The following is a 22,015-nucleotide window of genomic DNA, read 5'->3' as shown; positions in this document are numbered from 1 at the left end:
CAGTTTTATTGAGATATTATTGACATATAACATGGGTTTGTAGTATACATTATGATTATTTGATATATATATATATATATAGTAAAGGGATTACCACAATATATTTATAATTGTTGCATTTTGTGGTGAATTGACTCCTTTATTATTATGTATGGTCATCTTTGTTTCTTGCCACCATTATGCTTTAAAGACTATGCTGTCTGATAAAAGGATAGCTATACTTGCTTCTCTTTTTGTTTCCATTTTCTCAGAATATCTTTTTCCATTCCTTCATTTTTGAGACTATGTGTGACCTTGAAGCTGAAGTGAGTCTCTTGTAGGCAGCATATAGTTAGGTGTTATTTTTTAATCCATTCATTCACTCTATACCTTTTGATTTCACAATTTAATCCTATTTTATTTAGAATATTTATTGATAGGTAAGAATTTACAATGCCATCTAGTTATTTTCTGGCTGTTTTGCATTCCTTTGTTCCTTTCTTCCTCTTTTGCTATCTTTCTTTGTGAATTAGTAATTTCTCATAATGTCATGCTTTGATTCCCTTTTTTTCTTTTGTGTATTTACTTTAAGTTTTTGTGCTGCGGTTACGAAGAGGCTTACATAAAACAGCCTATAAATGGAACAGTCTATTTTAAGGTGATAACAACTTAACTTCAATCACATACAAAAATTACTTTTTTACTCCCTCCATATTTTGTTTTGATTTCACAATTTACCTCTTTATGTACTGTGTACTTTACATACTTTATATACTGTGTAATCATTAGTTAATGATTACAGTAATAAGTACTTTTAACACCTTTGTCTTCTTTTTTTGTCTTCTAATCACTTTATTAGCGTTAAGTGATAAACACATCATGACATTACAGTTTTAGATTATTCTGAATTTGACTATAGCTTTAGCTTTACTAGTATGTATTATACTTTCAAGTTTTCATGTTTCTAATTAGAATCCTTTCATTTCAACTTGAAGAACTCCTTTCAGCATTTCTTGAAAGGCAAGTCTAGTAGTGATGTACTTTCTCAGCTCATGATCCCTTGTGGCCTTGCATTGTTGTCTATGCATTCAAGGAAGGTGGTGTGGCTCTTCCAATCTTCACAGACTGGCTTGGGCAGGCAAAAACCTTCACCAGTCTGCATATCCAGAGATCCTGGGTTGGCCAACTGGTGGTATCTGTTTACAGGCTTCATTCTGAAGTCCTTGAGTGGGCATGTCTAGTTTCTGGGTGAGCAGGTGAGTGGGCCTGACATTGGGTATGCAAGGGTCTAGCCTAGTGCTTGAGTATCCAGGGGTAGGCCTGGAGCTTGGGATCACTGCAGTGGGCCTGGCATTTGAGTCTAAAGTGACTGGCTTGGGACCTGGACCTGCAGGGGCAGACATGGGTCCTGGGTCTACATGATCCAATCAGGTACCAGGGACATTGGTTTGGGTCTGGCATCTGGCTCCATAGACCTGATTTGGTCGTAGTATGGTTTGGGAGCCTGGTTTCATGGGAGCCAAACTGGAGGCTTAGGGACATTGTATCCGGCTTGGTACTAGAGTGAGCATGGAGGTTGGGGCCTACGGAGTCAACTATAACCTGGGAGTTTGGGAGCCAGCCTGAAGGTTCTTTCTGCTGTGGCAGGTCTGGTGTTGAGACAAGTAGAGAGCCTGAATCCATGGGAGCCAGCTTTGAGTTGAGGTTCTCAAGGTCCTGCATGACACTGGGGTGGGCCAGAGATCATAGGTACACAGGAGCTGGCTTGGTGCTATGGTGGCACAATAGCCTAGACCTGTGGTAGTCAAACTGGCTGGGCCAAGCCAGGGACCTGGGTTTATGTGAACATGCCTGCAGCCTGGGTTCCAGGTGACTGATTGGGGGTATGGGGCCACCAGGAGCCTGAGCCATGGTAGCAGGCCATGGCTGGGATGTGCTGGGAGCCCATGTCCACAGGAGTCCTCTGGAAGCCTGGCACTATGGGCCCTGCCTGGGGCTGTGGGAGTTACCTGGGGCCACTGAATCCAACAGGCACAGGGATTTTTTTTTTTTTTTTCTGAAGTTGATTCAGAGCTTTATTTACTATCAAGCTGATTGAGAGATTTAGATGGATGTTGGATTTAATAAAATAGGAGAAATGAGTTATTCCTCTGTCAGCACAGATAAACTATATAAATAAACTTTCCATCAGTACAGAGACACTACTACTTGCCTACTTCTGAGTATTAATATTTGTTACTTATGAAAGTAATTTCTTTTTACTGTATTTAATATTTTAAGTGTTTCTTTTTTTAATTTTTTTAACATTTATTTATTTTCAAGGCAGAGAGAGAGAGAGAGAGAGAGAGAGAGAGAGCAGGGAAGGGACAAAGAGAGAGAGGGAGACAGAATCCAAAGCAGGCTTCAGGGTCTGAGCTGTCAATGCAGAGCCCGACGTGGGGCTTGAACCCACCAACCATGAGACCATGACCTGAGCCGAAGTTGGACGCACAACCGACTGAGCCACCCAGGAGCCCCATGTTTTAAATGCTTCTAATACATCATTTCAATTGCCGCTTTGAGTTTCAACTATTTTCATGATATTAGTGTTCAGTAAAGAACACACAATAAATATGAATATATATTCATAATATTCATATATATATATTCTGAAAATAATTAAATATATTCTCAAACATTAAAAAAAATGAAAACATAATATGGTGCTAAACGAAATGCCCAGGGTTTTGGTCTACAGAGCAGGATTCTTTCTGTCTGTCACATATTATCATTTAATTTTTAATTTAAGTCTTTATTTGATCATGAATTATTACACACTCATTCTAAAGAGTTCAAAGAATATCTATGTTTATACATTAAAACAATAGCTAGTCCCTTCTTTATCCTGACTACTCGTATTCTCCAGGTATAAGCTTTATTGGCAGTATGTTGAATATCTTTCCACACTGTTTCTATGTACATAAAATTATATCTAATATTATTTCCAACTTGGAGGATGTTAGCTATTTAAGATTTTCTCACTTATTTCTGTAAAATGCACTTACCCTTAATAATTGCTAGAGGGGGAAAAGACTTTCACAAGCTAAATTATATTTCATTATATACCTGTATATTGTAACAGAGTAGGCCCTGAAAACCCCTTAAATCTCTTACCATTGAAAATTCGACTATCCAATTATTAATATTGATCTGTCGGTCTAATTTTCAGTATCTGACCTCTCTGATTATAGGAAGACTACATAGCAAAAAATTCTATATAATTAGTACTTAGGGATTTATGTTCAGTTTTTTGGTTCATTTGTTGTTAATCAATTATTCTGGGCCATTTTATGAGAAGTTTATATTTATTTTAGAATTCCTCTGAAAACTTAAAGCACAGATGAATTCAGAATTGTGATTATTTTCCATGACAAAAAATGTATTAATGTGTCATCTTGAGTGTAATTAACTTTTCAGAGCTAACTTACTTAAATATATGCCTAGTGGGGCACTTGAGTGGCTCAGTCAGTTGGGCATCTGACCCTCGATTTCAGCTCAGGTCATTACCTCATGGTTCATGAGATTGACCACTGCATCAGGCTCTGTGCTGATAGCATGGAGCCTGTTTGGCATTCTCTCTCTGCCTGTCGCTCTGACCCTCCTCCACTTGCACACACATGTGCACTCTCTCTCTCAAAATAAATGAATAAATTTTCAAAATAAATACATAGAAATATGCTGAGCAATAAACTAACATACCTATATAAACATGGCATTTCATAATACATTCATAGTTGTGACTTATATCAGGTTAAAAACATATATACAATATAACCAATACAAAAACAAAGGGTTTTATGGAGAGCTCTTTAATGGCCATAATCTGTTAATTTAAATAGGGATTAATATGAAAGTTTTGAATGATGAGATAATAAAATGAAATTAAATATATATGACTTTATGAATGGATATTTAGTGAGTACTTATCACACTAAATTTCAATGTCTTTCCTAAAGGAGCAGTAGAACTTACTGAAAGTTATTTCTTTTTTCATTATTTGAAATTATTATAATAGTCCCTTGTTCCAGTGCTAATGATCATATCATCATATATATTTTGCCTAAAGGCAATATTCATCTGTACTAATCAAAATATAACAAAATAACTTCAAAATCCATTCCTTCGTTACTATTTCTAAGATGATTATTTGTTTAAAGCAAAGAGCTAATCACTCATTCATTACTATCATTTCACTGTGCAAAAGTATAAATAAAGAGGGGCATTGTATCTGCAATTACTAAAAACAGCACTTGCCTTTTTTCAGGTGCCTTATAAATATTTCCCCACATATTTGTTAATGTATGTTTAACTTAGAATCATAACTATGCAAATTACTTGTAAAATAACAGTACTAAAATTTTAAGCCATGGTGTAAAGAAAATATAAATTCTTATTTGCATCAATTTAGGATATAGACTTAGATTAAATTTTTTCTTGTCACATTTAAGGGAAATATAGATGACCAACAATAATATACTTGTTTTAATATCTGCTAACTATATAAAATATTTTAAATGTTCAGAGTAATATGTATAAAAATAATACATTACTCAAATGTTTTAGAATATCTGAAATTAGAAACAATATTATTTCTGGGACATTTGGGTGGCTCAGTTGGTTAAGTGTCCAACTTCAGCTCAAGTCATGATCTCACAGTTTGTGAGTTTGAGCCCCGTGTTGGATTCTGTGCTGATGGCTCAGAGCCTGGTGCCTGCTTCAGCTTCTGTGTGTGTGTCTCTCTCTGCCCCTCCCCTGCTTGCACTCTGTCTCTGTCTCAAACATAAATAAACAGAAGGGGTGCTTGGGTGGCTCAGTCGGTTAAGCATCCAACTTCAGCTCAGGTCATGATCTCACAGTTTGTGAGTTCTAGCCTAGCCTCGGGCTCTGTGCTGACAGCTCAGAGCCTGGAGCCTGCTTTGGATTCTGTGTCTCTCTCTCTCTGCCAAACCCTGCTCACACTCTTTCTGTCTCTCTCTCAAAAATAAACATTAAAACAAATTAAAAAATAAATAAAGATTAAAACAATTTAAAAAAGAAATGACATTATTTCTTAATCATCTGGATTATTATAAAATAACTTGCATAATTAAATTATTTATAAAATAATGTTAACAATCTAGATTTAAAAAGTAACAAAGAGGGGCTCCCTCTTTGTTGTAACAGTTGAACATCTGACTTGATTTCCACTCAGGTCATGATTTCATGGTTAGTGAGTTTGAGACCCTCATCAGGCTCTTTGCTGTCAGCACTGCGACTGCTTTGGACCTTCTATTCCCCTCTTTCTCTGATCCTCCTCCACTCATGCTCTCTCTGTGAAAAATAAATATTTATAAAAAAAGTAACAAAGAAAAGAATGTAAAATATAATTAATATGGGAGGACTGCTCAGTATATTGGCTACAAATGCTTCAAATGAGAAATCTTAAATTACTACAAATAAAAGTCTTAAAATATGACTGTAAATTATGTGAAACATTGCTCTTTTTAAAAAAATTAATGACCATTTGTTGTGCTGATATACTTTTGAGTTGATTGAATCTCTCTCTCTACACGCACACACACACACACACACACACACACATATATATATGTGTGTGTGTGTATGTGTGTATATATACGTAATTATTTAACCAATTTGTAAGTTAAATGAAGTAAACCTAGTTACATTCTCAAAGAAGAATATCTCTTACATTGAAATTTTTATCCAGATGTTAGTTCCAGATAATTAGCATATTTGCCACACATATTACATATAGAATATCTCAATAATAATGACTATTTGTTAATTGTTTTTTGCCAATAATGCAATTTCATAGAAATATTTGAAAATGCGTGTGAATATTATATAATTAGAATGGTCTCTATAGTTAGATGATCGATTGAAAACTACAGTAGTTATTCAATGTTAAATGTTCCCTCCTATGCATTTTTAAGTGTATCAAATTCAATGTTCACATTATAATATTGCTATCATAGTAGAAATATACCCTCATTCTTCAGGAATGGTTTTGATTGTTAGCACTTAGATGTATATATATTTCTAGGTAGTAAAATTTAAGTTAAAAAATATAGAAAATAGGAATACATTAAAAATATTTTTTATATGTTGATAACATCTTCTTTCTACTAATCAATTTGTGTTAATAATTAAACAACATATATCAAGGTTTCTCATATTATTTGCCTATATATTCAAGTATTTAAAATAATAAAATAATAAGAATCCAAACTAAATTTAATTCTTTTCTCAATTAAAATTTCACATTAAAAAATTGAAAAAGTACAAAATTGACCTCAAATTTAATGAATTTTCATAAGTATACTGATAGGAAATTAATATGGCACAAAGTAATTGGATGTTTAGTTCATGTAACTTGAAATTATTAATAATAAATATATAAGGAATGTTTAAAAATATATTAGCTTTCAAATATATTGGACATTAAGAATAATATTAGTATGTCATACCTTAAAAAATAATAATAAATGTAAAATAAAGATGTCATCATGAAGTGTTTTGAATTTCCTAGTTGAAACAAATAATGTATACCCAATATAACCTGATTTGCTTTTATTTTTTATTTCTATTTATTTATATTTTTAAAGTAGGATTCATGCACAGCTTGGAGCCCAACACAGGGCTTGAATTCATGACCCTGAGAACAAGACCAGAGCTGAGACCTAGAGTCAGTTGCTTAACCAACTGAGCAACTGAGGCACCCTAACGCCTGACCTGATTTCCTTTTAGTTTTGTCAGAAAAGTACATTTCATTTCAGATTTTAGGTACATTCTCCTATGTTAAAATGGATCTCCACTTAGTGTGATTATGTGAAACATAAAATGGCGTATTTATCAACCTTAGTTAGAAGAAGTTTTCTTTTTGAAGTATTTATATTTGCTTTATTTATTATAAAATGTTTACTCTAATGGCATTATAAATCTCCCCCAAAATAAATAAAAAGTAAAAGAAAAATAACTTAAGCTCTCTTAAAAATATGGATCCTCAACTATTATAAATAGATTTAGCTATGATCATTTGACAGAGATTAGTAGGATACATTTATATTATGATTTATAATTCTACAAATTTATCTCTACCCTTCATCTTTTTTTTTTTTGCATTTGAATTATAGCACTATGAAAGATGACATGTGTTAATAGATGGAATATCAAATTATTCTTGATGTTCTTACTGGAAAATCTAACTTTCATTCACAGTAGGTTTTGACCATCTAATATGAGCCTGACAACATTTAAGAGCATAACAGCCACGTTATGGATAAACACGTGAAAACACACAAACACAACACAGTAATCCTTAGTTTGCAAGCATAATTCATTCTGGAAACATGCTTGTAATCCAAAACACTCATATATCAAAGTGAATTTCAAGAACAATTGGCTCGATCATGTGAAGTATCACATACTACCTACATTACAAGACATCTCTTGTTTACTAAGTTAAAATTTATTAGAAATGTTTGCTCATCTTGCAGAACACTTGCAGACCAAGTTACATGCAATCTAAGATTTTACTGTATTTTTATAATAAAATATCCCATATGTCATATATTTTATCATAAAATATCTAGAAATTCATAACAAAATATCAAAGTCAAAATATTTCAAATTGTATTTGAACTACTTTCTTTCTTCCATAAATCAGAGACTTGAGAACTTGAGTCCTTTAACACAGGGATCAGCAAACTATGACCCATGGACTAAATCTGGCCTGCTGCCTATTGCACAACCCACAAGCTAGTTACAGGTTTTATATTTTTAAATGGTTGGGGAAAAAATCAAAGGATCAATATATTCCACAGCATGTGAAAACTAAATGGAATTCAAATCCTTTTGCCCATAAATAAAGATCTACTGGACCACACACACAAAAAAATAGATTCTTACCTCTCTAATCATATAATGTTTTACGTCTACATACCAAAGTATCATTTCCAAATATATGAATGCATGTATCCAATTAAGACACGTTACTATACCTGTGCGCAGGTATCTTTCGGTTCCCAACAATGAGGATAACATCACAGAGTTGCTGTTGTTTCAAATAACTTTCCATTTTTCTGAAGGTTTGCTCAGCATGGTGAACGGCCTGATAGAATTCTTCAGAGCTACTGGAGTCCATATCACTTTGAGGTGTCAGTGAATGGCTAGTTGCTGACAACCTGCAAGTCACATACAAAAAAGATGGTGTTTATAAAGTGCTAGGAGTTGACCAAAATGACACACAGAGTTTTAGAATTTTATAGGGAAATCAATGCATCTCTCCTTATGTCCATCATTGTTAATATAAGTCAGAAAAATCTATTTAGGGTGAAATAATTTACGCTGGAAGCCATAAATGAATTGTTAATTATCTTTTTTTCTTGTCTTAAAATGATTTAAAAGATAGGTTATCTGTATTTATTAGGACATTAAATTAAAAAACCCAAAAAAGTAACAGAAATAGTCAATTACGAACATGCATGCCTGTTCTAAAATTGATTACTAATAAAATGTTAATTTAATACATTTGAAAATGAGATAGATTATCTAATTATACTACCCTAAATTATGATTCCTGTGAGGTTATAATAAGTGTTCCTTTACAGAAGTAGGTGACTTTTATTATGAGAAATTATGACACATGGTTTGTAAAAAAGATTGACAATAAATTTGAAATTAAATTGTTGAGTTTTATATTCCACACCTAACTGATTAAATATATATACAGCATGCAGTAGCTCAACAAGTACTTTGAAACATATATATATATCAAATATATATATATATAATATGTATGTATGCATGCATATACACATGTGCATACACATGTATATATGCATATACACATATGAGTATATTTAATAAACTTTACATTTTGAAAAAATTAATACTGAATTTTGGCTACTGCATTTATTAATATCATAGACTGTTTCACAATGAAGACATTGAAATACCATGTTCCATATCAAGGAGAAGACTCTATCAAAATGTGAATGGTAGGCCCAGAAGACCCAACCAAGTGTTTGATGACAATAATAATGAAATATCTTATTTCAAGATAGAAAATAACATGGGGGAATTATGTTTCCAATTACAGGGGAATAACTTGTAGTTGACTAAACCCCTCACCAAGAACACCAGAAAAAATGTTACATATAATATCAAAATAATTAAATTAATTTAATAATAACTACTAAGGCAACCAGGATCTGATAGATCAAGAACTTAGAATAAAGATAAACTCACAGAAGTCAGCTCAAAATTCTACACTGCTTTTTTTTTTCCCTCTAAAGTTATTTACTAATTATAAGCAGCATAGGGTGAGACTCTGAGAAACTCAGCATAATGAAGCAGCCAACAGTATCAGGGGCTTGGAGGAAAGGATGGATATTGGAATTAGGGGCTCCAAAGGTAATCAGAACTTGAGAGATAATTGAAGGGCCACAAAGGAAAGTTTAGGAAAGGCTGTCATTGTGTACCAATTTTCCCCGGAGGTATTTGTGATTCCTAAGCACTGCTAGACAAGCAGAAAATGGCTTATAGGACATTGAAATGTTAAATAGAACTTGAAAGATAAAAATTTGGATTCAAGGACCAGCAAGGATGAGGGATGCTGGTAACTACACAGGCTCTCAGTTGGGCCCCCTGAAGGATTGTATCCCAGGAGTCAAGGGTACTGGAAATATAAGAGATAACACAAAGACAGAAATCTAGATTTGAATCAATGAAGCCTCTGAGTGCATTAAGGTGATCCTCTAATCTAAATGTCATAAAATAGTCAAAATAAACCCCTTAAAAAAAGATAACTTGATAGAAACTCTGATTTCTTCTGCATGTATATAATGCTTGACATTAAAGTGAAAAAGTAGGCCTATAAATAAACTAGACCTAGGGAGAAAACAGACAATAGAAACAGGCTCCCAGATGGATCACTATTAGTTATAGATGTGAAAATATCTGTTATTAATATATTTTAATATAAATAAAAAGGTGAATAATTTTAAGAACATTAGGTTATATGAATAAATCAACTGGAAATGTAATAATTTAAGATTTTGGTAGAGGAATTGAACTTGCAGATTGGATGCAGGTGAAGCAAAGATAATGTAAAAATAAATAGAAAATATTGAAACTAAATTATTGATATAAAAAGATAAAAACAGTAGTTTCTGAAACAAATGAAACTTGGTAAGACATTGTAATATTCCCATAATTATAGTTTTAAAAGTAGGGAGAGACATAATAGGGCGAAAGCCATCTGAAGAAATATTGGCCAAGAGTTTTCAAAAATATGTTAAAGACATCAAGATTCAAGACTCACTATCCATCCACAATAAAACAAAACTGCACATGATGGTAAAACCAATGCAAAGCTAGAAAAAAAAGGAAGAGAGAAAAAAAAAAACTTTCTTAAAAAGTTGCCAGAGAATACAAAATGAGAACTTTTCCTCCAACTTGTTTAATGAGGTAAATATAACACGGAAACAAAATTGAAAAGGATGTTACAAGGAACGAAAAATTAATGGTCATTCTCTCTCCTACACAGATTTACAAAAATCTTAAAAATTTTTAAATGTTTATTCATTTTTGAGAGACAGAGACAGACCATGAGCAGGGGTGGGGCAGAGAGACAGGGAGACACAGAATTCGAAGAAGACTCCAGGCACAAAGCCCGATGTGGGGCTCGAACCGACAAACCATGAAATCATGACCTGAGCTAAAGTGGGATGCTCAACTGATTGAGCCACCCAGGCACCCAGATTTACAAAAGTCTTAAGCAAAATACTAGTAACTAAATACAAAACTGTATGTAAAAAAGAAATACATAAAAAAGATATATATTAAATATATACTGGATAATGCATCACAAGTAAGTTACACTTAATTAAGGAACACATTTTCATCATATAAAATGACCTAATTCATTCATATAGCAAACATATTTAATGGAAACCTTTCCTCATTGAGATTTAAAATGAAATTCATTAGTGCTACCTCTATTCAACATTTTTCTGGAGTGTCTTTCCAATGTAATGTAAGCAAAGAAAAAAATAAAAGTCCATTAGAGTTAGACAAGGAAAAACTATATAATTAATATTATTTCCAGAAGACATGTTTGTGCACATAGAAAATCCAAAAGAATCTGCAGACAAGTTTACAAATCTAAATCCATTAAAATTATGTGTGTTCTCTGTTATCTACAATATTTGTCTACACAATATGGTTATTTTCACCAGACTTTACCAGTTTTTCCTTACATATTTAAAACTAATAGAAATTTTGCTATACCATATGTTTGCCTTTCACAAGTTTGTAAATTACAACCCCAGAATATGGTCATTTCCTGGAATATATTTTAGGAATTCAGGCTCAGGCATATGTGGCAAGAACATTCTTCTATACATTAACACATTGAACAGAAAAGTCACAAAATGCCCTGCAAGAAGGAGTTGTAAATCTAGAACGAACATATCATTATTGGATTTCAGTTTACTATGGAGAATCAAGTCAGGACTATCAGGAGTATAGGCTGCCAAATAGATCAAAACTGACCCACTGAGATCCCGATGTTTCTGGTCTGGTACCAGACTGTGTGAACAGAATCCTAAAGTCAAGATGTTAGAGATGACCTTGCAGAAGGGCTCCAGATTGGCTTAAAGGAGGTTTGTGATAAGGGCTACATTCAGATCCTCATGTAAATTTCCTACAAGTCAAATAACATACTTATGGCTGAAAGGTTTATACCTCACTAAGATTTTCAGAGCCTGGGAAATGTTAGCAAGGAAAGAATTTAATGTAGCTGATCTTCAAGTCACTCAAGTTGTAGTGGACATGATATTAGAGGAAATAGTGAAAGAAATAGAATAATACCATTTTAGAGTTTGGTGAGACCAAAGAACTGCAAATGAAGTAGGGCACAGAATTTTACAGGATTTTTTTAAAGTCAAAAAGCTAATTACTGTGAAGGTGGCACCTTCTTTTCCGTAATCTAGGTACTCTAACAAATCTTGACTGTCATACAGATGTGGGCCTTTGCTGAAGAATTTGAAAGTAATTTAAAAGGATAAGTCAAAAGAACAGAGAACTGGAAACTAGACTACAAACTATTTTTTCCGACTTCATCTTCACTCCTCACTTTTTTTTTCTAAAAGTTCTAAATCTTTGACTTTCTCCACATTATATTTGAAAACTAGTTATTTTTCTTGGAGGTTGGTAGATCTGTCAAGAAAAATGGTTATGTTGGTTTGACTTGATTTTTCTCCCTATAAAGTCACTGTCACAGGGCTTGTACATTTCCTCATAAATCATTTCCTGATCTCAGGCTTGAATAGAACTCCTTGTCCTTGACCTTTGACTCAGGATTTAAGAAGAAGTTTCCACATCAGAGCATTTAGGATTATTAAACTAAGATTTATTATTTAATCTTCCCATCATATATCTAGCCTTATTAGTTTAACAAATCAGATCTTAAAATTTTATGAAATAGAGATATCTTTATAATGTTTCCTATAAATATAAAGTAAAAATCTGACATTGTATGATTTCTCTTATTGTCTAATTTTTATGTGTTCATCCTAAATAAACTTTATAATCTCTTTCCAATGTGAGAGTCTCTCAGATGTTGTGATCTGACACCGTAACTTTTATCTTTATTGTGGCCCAATAATGTAAAGCTTCAAGTTCCAAGAAATGAAATTTTAAAAAGGCAATATGACTTCTTCCCATCGGAATTTAAACATGCTTAGGAATTCCCCAACCAGTGATATACAAAACAATAAAATGATTACCAAATTTTCTTGATCTCATGAACTCAAGCCACAGCTATTCCTATTTCCTTTCCCAACCATATGTCTGTCCCCAAAGTGTTGTCTGCACTCATTATCCTAATTCCTGACCCTCTGAATGCTCCTCAATCCATGGCAATCTAACTTCCCAATCACCTATATAATGAAACTGCTTTTGCAACAGCACTAGTGTCTTTTCTTATGGCTTTATTTAGCTTTAATTGTCATTTCTTAATTGCTGAGAACTGGCAAATGTGCATTCGTATTCCTATGCTGAACAATTCAGGACTGAACATCACTTACATTTCCTGTACCAAACAATTCTGAAAAAAAAAAAAAAAAAGGATATTTTCTTCTTTTTGTGGTAAATAATATTGGGATCCTGTGGAAATAATTTGACTCTCGCACCGGAAATAGTTACTTCTAGAAGATTAGACTGTGAATTAACTTAAAAAAATAAATGGCTGTAAGAACTAACTAGTATTCATCTCTTTTCACTTTAAGACTCTCTACCTATGTGCCCATTTAAAGCTATTACACCATAAATTGTGCACTGTCAATCAGCCTTCAGTGTCTCCATGGTTCAAACTACATATGATATATTATAAATGCCTAACGATCTGATATTTTCTCCAACACTTTAAAAAAATTTTTTTAACATTTATTCACTTTTGAGAGAGAGAGACAGAGGGTGAGCAGGGGAGGTTACAGAGAGAGAGACACACACAATCTGAAGCAGACTCCAGGCTCTGAGCTGTCAGCACAGAGCCCGACATGGGGCTTGAACCCATGAACTGCAGATTCATGACCTGAGCCCAATCAGATGCTTAACCAACTGAGCCACCCAGGCGCCCCTATTTTCTCCAACTCTTAATACCTATCAGCTCAAGTTCTAATTCTAATCATACTAATTAATTCCAGTTTTCCATACCTGTTTCTTCTATAGCCTTCACACACATTTTGCTCTTTACCTAAAACCTCCATAACATAGTCACATTCTCATGGATAGCTTTACTTTTTCAGAAATTAGTTTAACTATCACTTTTGTTTCATAAAGATGTGTTTTAATCCATATTGTTTGGGGAGTCATGGTTTACCCTGACATGCTAATTATCTAATATGTTTTAAATATGTCTTTGGCATGTAGAATATTTTAGGAGTTTAATTATTTGTTGAGTAAATGAGTGAAAATATTCTATGAGAAATTGGCCTTGGCCAAATACTGATTTTAATTGCTCATGGTTTTCTTGTATGCTTCATTGAACACAAAAATATACTTTTGGTAAAGTAATATATATCCCCAAATTTGACAGTGTGCCTGGCACACAGAAAGTAGTTAGTAAATGTTTGTGTGAATTCCTATTGTTGAATTTCAAATAGCTTCCAGAACTGAGAAGAAAAAGATTACATAACTACTATAACCCAAATATGAATGCTTTTGTGTTCTCTGATAGTGTTTTTATGCACATTGTGAAAATACTAAAGAATACACTAAGTATACTACAGAAATATTTTTATTTTAATTTTTTAATATTTTAAGATATTTATTTTTAGGACAGAGAGAGACACACACACAGAGTGTGACTGGGGGAGGGGCAGAGAGAGAAGGAGACATAGAATCTGAAGCAGGCTCCAGGCTCTGAGCTGTCAGGACAAAGCCCAAGGTGGAGTTTGGACCCACAAACCATGAGATCATGACCTGAGCCAAAGTTGGACACTTAACTGATTGAGCCACCCAGGTGCACTCAGAAAATACTTTTAAAAATCCTTTAAACAGGGGCAGTTGGGTGGCTCAGTTGGTTAAGCATCCGACTGTGGCTCAGGTCATGATGTCGCCATCTGTGAGTTTGAGCCCCACATCAGGCTCTGTGCTGACAGCGCAGAGCCTGGAGCCTGTTTCAGATTCTGTGTCTCCCTCGCTCTCTATCCTTCCCCCATTCACACTCTGTCTTTCAAAAATAAATAAAAACATTAAAACATTTTTTTGTAAAATCCTTTAAATAGATACAATGAATTTATTTCAAACAAAGGTCCCTAAGACTAGGTCCCAGTGTCATTATATCTTTAATATTATTATATAAGTGTAGACCTAAAATGGCAAATAAATTTGCAACTTTTTTTTTTCTGTAGCAATAGATAGTTTTGTTCTGAGGGAATAATCTAAAGAACATTCCCATAATTTCAGATAAAGGAATTACCAATACATAATTCTTGGGGGAGAAACTGAAGACAGTGAAAGATGTTATTTAAGTTATTAAGAAATAAGTATTTGTGTTAGCTATGAAGTTAGTGTATACTACAAGCTTCTGTTCATATTAGCAAAACATTTATTTTAACTTTAAAAATTGTTTCTCATTAAAAGTTTGTTATTTGCTTCCTTCTTTACATTGCTTAAATATTTTATATGAAACATATGTCATTTACATTTTAAAACCATAAAGTCATTATACAAATCATTATGTAATATTATGTAAATAATATTATGCAAATAATTATGTAATATTATGTAAATAATATCAAAGATCAAAAAGTAACCAAAAATTATCAGACAATAAAATACAATAGTAATGCTTATGTCACCTTGAAAGTCCTACACCTAAAGTTAATATTTGATTACTTAAAAAAGATAAAGAAAAGAAATGGGAAAAATTTGTAAATAAGTAAATTTAAAGAACCAACTTTGCTTATTACAATAGGAGAGTATGAAGCATCATCATCATATATTGGTATGGCAGAGTAAACCAATGTTCAAAATGAATGTCTGGTTATACAAACACACTAATTTTCAAATCTTTTAATAACCCCCAAGAGAGAGATTTAGAACCAGGAAATATTAGAAGGGATAAAGTTCAAGCACCAGGTGCTACTACTTAGAAACAAGAAAAATGACATAGTCATTAATGTTGCTTCTGGGTACAATTTCGTCTTATAAGATGATTGGAATTTTAAGTAAGGCTTTTTATCAGAGTATTGAAACACACACAAATGCAAACACACATACACACACACATACACACACACACACACACACACTCATAAGACAGAATAAAGAAAAATGAGCTAGGGAAAAAAAAAACTGTATATATTCTAGGCTCTATCATTTATTGCATTCTGAATCTCAATTAATGGATCTGTAAAATAGAATATCATTAAAAACCTCCTTGTAGAATACTTGTGGAAAGAAATAAACTATGTATTTGAATCTGTTAAGTATATTTCCAATGAAATACCAGATGTGAAAATGTAACCAGTAATATTTGTAAAATAAAAAGGGTACTTTTATGAGGTGTACATCAGTATGCTGCAAATGTTTCTTGAAAAATTACACCTACCTTTAATAATAAATAATCCTATAAACATGAAGGATACTTTGTCGTTTTCCTCTTCTAAATGTTAAAGTGTATAATCTATAGATATATTTATTTAACTTAGAAGTATTTTAATTTTTTTATGTATTTTTAAAAAAATTTTTTTAACGTTTATTTATTTTTGAGACAGAGAGAGACAGAGCATGAACAGGGGAGGGGCAGAGAGAGGGAGACATAGAATCGGAAACAGGCTCCAGGCTCTGAGCTGTCCGCACAGAGCCCGACGCGGGGCTTGAACCCACGGACCACGAGATCATGACCTGAGCCGAAGTCGGACGCTTAACCAACCAAGCCACCCAGGCGCCCCAACTTAGAAGTATTTTTAAATGTTTGAAATTGCCAAATTGAAATAATTGAAATATTTCCAAGATCTTTAAACTGAAAATAAAGAAAATCATACTTGAGGGCATGAAAAGAAGAGTTGACAAGTCATATTTAGATGCTGAAAGTTCTCAACAAAACGATGCCAAATCTGGGAAGAAAGACAACTACTAAGAGGGAATGGGAAATGCTACAAAATCTGAAAGTGTTTCTAATATGAAATGCAGTTGCGAATTGATTAATTGAAAATGATTAATCAAAACAAGTTCTGTTCTGAGAAGGTATACCACACAACAAAGGAATTACAATAATGTGCTAACTTGGATAGGAGGTACCTGGGAAGTGCCTATAGGAAAAGATTCAGAAGTTATCAGATTAAGATTGACCTGGATGAAATAAAATGATGTTTCTCCTCACCCAGGATTCAGAGGAGTGCTCTAACATCTATTGGGCTAATGGAATCCTAAACTAAAAGGGATCCTAGAATCTGTAATGCCAAGATTTCTCAGTCATATAGAAGAAGAAATAAAAATACTTATGTATATGGGAATGATACAGCAGATCTATCATAGTCAAAATATGAAAGAGTAGAGATGCTATTACATCCCAACTTAATTCATTCATTTGGTAGGTACAAATTCCAGATGGGTCTTGAATAATGACCAGATTATCACAAACATAAGCAGGTAGTGATGATAATTATAGCTGATGTTATAGATGTTGATATTTTTACAGAGAAAAATCAACATAGCCCTGGCACTTAGTATTCAGCTATCAACCTGGCAGAACACTTTTTTCTCAATCAACAGTATTAAGGAAATCAGAACTTGTTTACCTTCTTCTAACAGGAGCATCAGCATCATTTCAATGGCTTGCCACAGAGAAAGGGCAACTCTTTACAGTGTGCAAGAGCTTTGATCACCTTGATATCCCACAAAACATCACATATTTCCACAATATCTGTGACATTATGATCACTGGATCTGACGGGGAGGAAATAGCAGGTGTGCTACATGTCTTCCTTGCCAGAGAGTGAGAGAAAAATCTTGCAAAATTTAAAAGGCCTATCACACTGTTGAAAATTCTAGGGGTATAGCAGTTTGACCATGTTAAGAAATTACTTATAAAGTGAAAGACCTTAAATGGTATACCATGTGTCACTGCCACTATGAAAAAGGCACAAGGTTTGATTGTCTTTTTGTTGGAGACATAACATACAAAATTGAGGTGTTCTATAACTACGAGTTTGCCAGTAAACTCCCAAGTCTATCAGCTCTGACAGAGGCCCAGAGAAAGGCCTCTGCTGCAGGTTTGAGCTGTGAACAAGCAGTTCTATGCCTGGGGCCTTATGATCCGGAAGACTAGATATGAGTAGAGGGTCTGTAACTTCTAGAAATGCTGAAGGTACCTTGTGGCCAGACCGGTAAGAGAATTATAGCTCAGCAAGACTTTGGGAACAAAATCATAGTTCTTCCAATAAACATTCTCAATCTGAGAATCATCTCCTCGCTTACCACTGGGTCATAGAAGAGAATGAATGCTAGCCAGGAGGCAACTGTTAACTAACCAACCCATTACAATTTGCGAAATCATTAAGAAGAATGTGTGCATTAGCATTCCATCAAATTAGAAATGATACATATGAGAATGGGCTCTAGCAGGTCCAGAAGTAAACTGCATGAATATGTGGCTAGACTCCCTAATACGTATTTCTGCTCTAGTAACACTTCAACCAGTACCTAGGGCCTTCTATTCGTTTTCTATTGATAGTAACTAATGATCACAAAAGTGTCAGCTTTAAACAACCCATTAGGAGTGTGTGTCAAGAGTCAAGACATGGTTTGAATCCTCTGATCAGGGTCTCAGAAGGCTGCAGTAAAAGGTATTGGCCAGGATACACTATCATCTGTAGGCTCAACTGGGAAAGAATCTACATTTAAGTTCACTCAGGGTATTGGCAAAATTCATTTCCTTGTGTCTGTAGAACTGAGGACTGTGCTTCTTGCTGACTTTCATCGAGATGATGCCCTCAGCTCCTAGAGGTCATCTTCAGGTCTTGAAGGAAACTATCAACTCTTAAAGGCCACCCACAATTTCTATAGATCATCTCTAGTTCTTTCCACACAGGCCTCCTCACTATGGATGCTTTCTTCATCAAGTCAGCACAGAGGATCTCTAGAGAGAATCTAAATGCAAGATAGCATTTTATATAATATGACATAACCACAAGAGCAATACTGCATAATTTTTTCTACACTCTATTGGTTAGAACCAAGTCACAGACCCTTCTCATACTCAGAGGGAGTCATACAAAGCTTCAGTTACAAGAAAGCAGGGATCACTGAGGGTCATCTTTGTGTGTGCCACAGATCTCACGAGGAGGGGCCTATGACCCATTCAGAAAAGCTGAAATCATAGATCTGCTTTATAGATCCTGAAACAAGTGGCCTTTAAAACAAATTATTACTTTGATAATACATGGAATTCTTGCTTACAATTACAAAAATTTTTAACATTAAAGGTTTGGCGGTCCATTTTCAAATGTCAATTTTCTCCTGACTAACTTGGGCTCCCCTTGACACTGAATCAACAGGCAAGCAAGATGTTACACTGTGGGTTAGAGTGATCAGTCCCAATTACTAAGGGGAAAACATGGGTTGCTTGTAAAATGTGGCTAATGAGGAAGATGTCTGGAAACCAGGAGACCGACAGGAATGCCACTGAGCAATCTTATATCCAGTGATAAAGATCAGTTGTGGCAACCCATTCAATACAGGACTAGTAAGGACTCAGGACCTTCAGGAACAAAGGTTTAACTTCCTCCACTAGGTAAATAACATTGACAAAATTGGTACTGTCAGAGAACAAGATGTATATGGAACTGCTGAGGGACTAAGGAAGTTAGGATTAATAAACTAGGTCACTCACCAGCAACAAAATTCACTTTCCCTTATTTCCCTTGCATGGCTATAATCAAGATACAATGGTATATCATAGATTGGATAGGATATTGATCCCTATTAAAGATATTAATATTTTATCATTAGTAAATTGAAAAACAAATCCTGTTAGGCTTTCAATAAACATCCAAATATATAAATAAGATAAATGTGAGATTACTGATCACTGTTATTGGTGATGTTGTATGAAGTTCACAAGGGAAACTTCTTTTAAAGGAAACAAATTATTTAAAAAAAAAGTTAAAAATAAAACTTTAGTAATTATCCAGCATGCCTTAAATATATAGGTTTTGGAAAAAGATGCTCCTAGGGTGCCTGGTGGCTCAGTTGGTTAAAGCATCCAACTTCGGCTCAGGTCATGATCTCACAGCTTGTGGGTTCAAGCCCCACGTGGGGCTCTGTACTGACAGCTCAGAGCCTGGAGCCAGCTTTGGATTCTGTGTCTCCTGCTTTCTCTGCCCCTCCCTGGCTCATGCTCACTCTCTCTTTCACTCTCTCAAATAAATAAACATTAAAAATTAAAAAAAAAAAAGATGTTTTAAAATACAAAAGCCATTGTTGGTATTTTAGCTTACAAATTTATTCTTTTCCTTTTTTAAAATGTGTATTCATTTTCGAGAGGGAGAGCTTGAGTGGGGGAGGGGTAGAGAGAGAAAGGGGGACAGAGGATTCAAAGCATGCTCTGCACTGACAGCAGAGAGTTCGATGTGGGGCTTGAAGTAAGGAACCTGAGCCAAAGTCGGACACTCAGCTTACTGAGCCATCCAGGTGACCCAGTTTATTCTTTTTCTAAGTGGTAAAGTCTTCCAAATAAAAAATTTCCTCCAGTTATCATGTTTCTATCTGTAAAATAATAATTTAATGAATTTTAAAGTTAAACAATAATAAAAGCTAACCTATATTGAGCATGTGTAATGTAGCAGGTGCCCTCCTACATGATCTCATATTTGATATACAACTACTTTGTTCCCATCTTACAGGTTTGAAAACTAAGGCCAAGAGAACTTAAGTAACTTGTATAAGGAATTAGGCATGAAAGTTTGCAAAAAATCTATGACAGATAGACTTATTCTGAAAGAATTACTCTACGGTAAACTCAAGCACAATTTCAAATAACCAAGATTACAAAGGATATAAGAATAACCAAGCAGTAAAAATGTATAATTGTGATAATATAAATAATTGTTGAATCATAATGTGCATTATAAAAATAAAGAGTATCCCATATTATCCTTTGGAAATTTTAGGAATTGGATTTGGGGGTAAAAGGCAAATGAGGCAAATGTTACTCTCTTAACTTAGGGGGAAAAATATATATGTAAGTTTATATATTGGAAGAAAAAGGTAAAAATACGTGGTGAAATGCCAAACTTAAATCTAAAATCACTGGGGTGCCTGGGTTGCTTCAGTTGGTTAAGCATCTGAAGCATCTGAATTCCGTTCAGGGTATGATCTCATGGTTTGTGAGTTTAAGCCCCTCATGGGGCTCTGTGCTGACAGCTCGGAGCCTGGAGCCTACTTCAGATTCTGTATCTCCCTCTCTCTGCCCCTCCCTGCCCATTCTCTCTCTCTCTCTCTCTCTCTCTCTCTCTCAAAAATAAATAAACATTAAAAAATTTTTTAAATTCTAAAATTGCTAAAATTGACAAAATATGTACAGCATTTTAAACATTTTTTTTTAATTTTTTTTTCAACGTTTATTTATTTTTGGGACAGAGAGAGACAGAGCATGAACGGGGGAGGGGCAGAGAGAGAGGGAGACACAGAATCGGAAATAGGCTCCAGGCTCTGAGCCATCAGCCCAGAGCCCGATGCGGGGCTCGAACTCACGGACCGCAAGATCGTGACCTGGTTGAAGTCGGACACTTAACCGACTGCGCCACCCAGGCGCCCCTGTACAGCATTTTAAAGACTTAACTTTCATCACCCCCCCCCAAAAAAAAACAAACAAAATAAATGTGATCTATCCAACAAAAGGCAGAAAATAAATTTTCAAAAATACAAAAATTCATGGCAAATAAAAAACACAAAATGGAATGTCAGGAATAATTTAAAAATTACTAATTTCAACAGCATAAGTTAGAACAGATATGGGTATAGACATGCACAGACCTAAACATAGGCATATATTTGCAACTACATTCAAATCTCAGTTCATACCAAGACCAATATCTACACATATACAAGCCCATGCACTTAGCTGTGCACAATTACCGAGAAATGTAGCTACTGAGACACATCTAAAGCGAAAGGACATTAAAAAGTTGAAATTACAAAAAGAGAAAAGCATTTATGAGGCAGATGCAGGCACTGTTAACATCAGACCAAAAATTTATTGTAATAACTATCAAGACAAAAAGGGATAGCTTATATTGATAAAATAGTCTGGAAGAATTCATAAACATGAAAACAGCTAAAATAATTTTAAATATATAATCTCCAAATTTCTAGAAGTTCAAAAACATTAAGACAAGTCCACAAAGTGGGATATGTGAAAATATTTCCCCCAAAAACTGATAAAAAGGAAGAAAAAAGAATATATAGGGCAGTTACATCATAC

General features: G+C 34.2%; 1 protein-coding gene across 2 annotated transcripts in view; it reads right to left on the bottom strand.

Annotated features, from left to right (window-relative positions):
* KLHL1 (kelch like family member 1) overlaps positions 1 to 22,015 on the bottom strand; it is a 362,363-nt gene that overhangs the window by 229,251 nt on the left and 111,097 nt on the right. For both annotated transcript variants that reach the window (XM_040487388.1, XM_040487389.1), the window contains exon 2: positions 8,019 to 8,201. In XM_040487388.1, the coding sequence (XP_040343322.1) occupies positions 8,019 to 8,201 (183 nt within the window). The remainder of the gene's footprint in view (positions 1 to 8,018; positions 8,202 to 22,015) is intronic.

The sequence above is a fragment of the Herpailurus yagouaroundi genome, unplaced genomic scaffold, assembly GCF_014898765.1.
Source record: "Herpailurus yagouaroundi ecotype Mexico unplaced genomic scaffold, PumYag 164, whole genome shotgun sequence".
In the NCBI taxonomy this organism is placed as follows: domain Eukaryota; kingdom Metazoa; phylum Chordata; class Mammalia; order Carnivora; family Felidae; genus Herpailurus; species Herpailurus yagouaroundi.
This window is presented reverse-complemented; position numbering and strand designations above follow the sequence as displayed.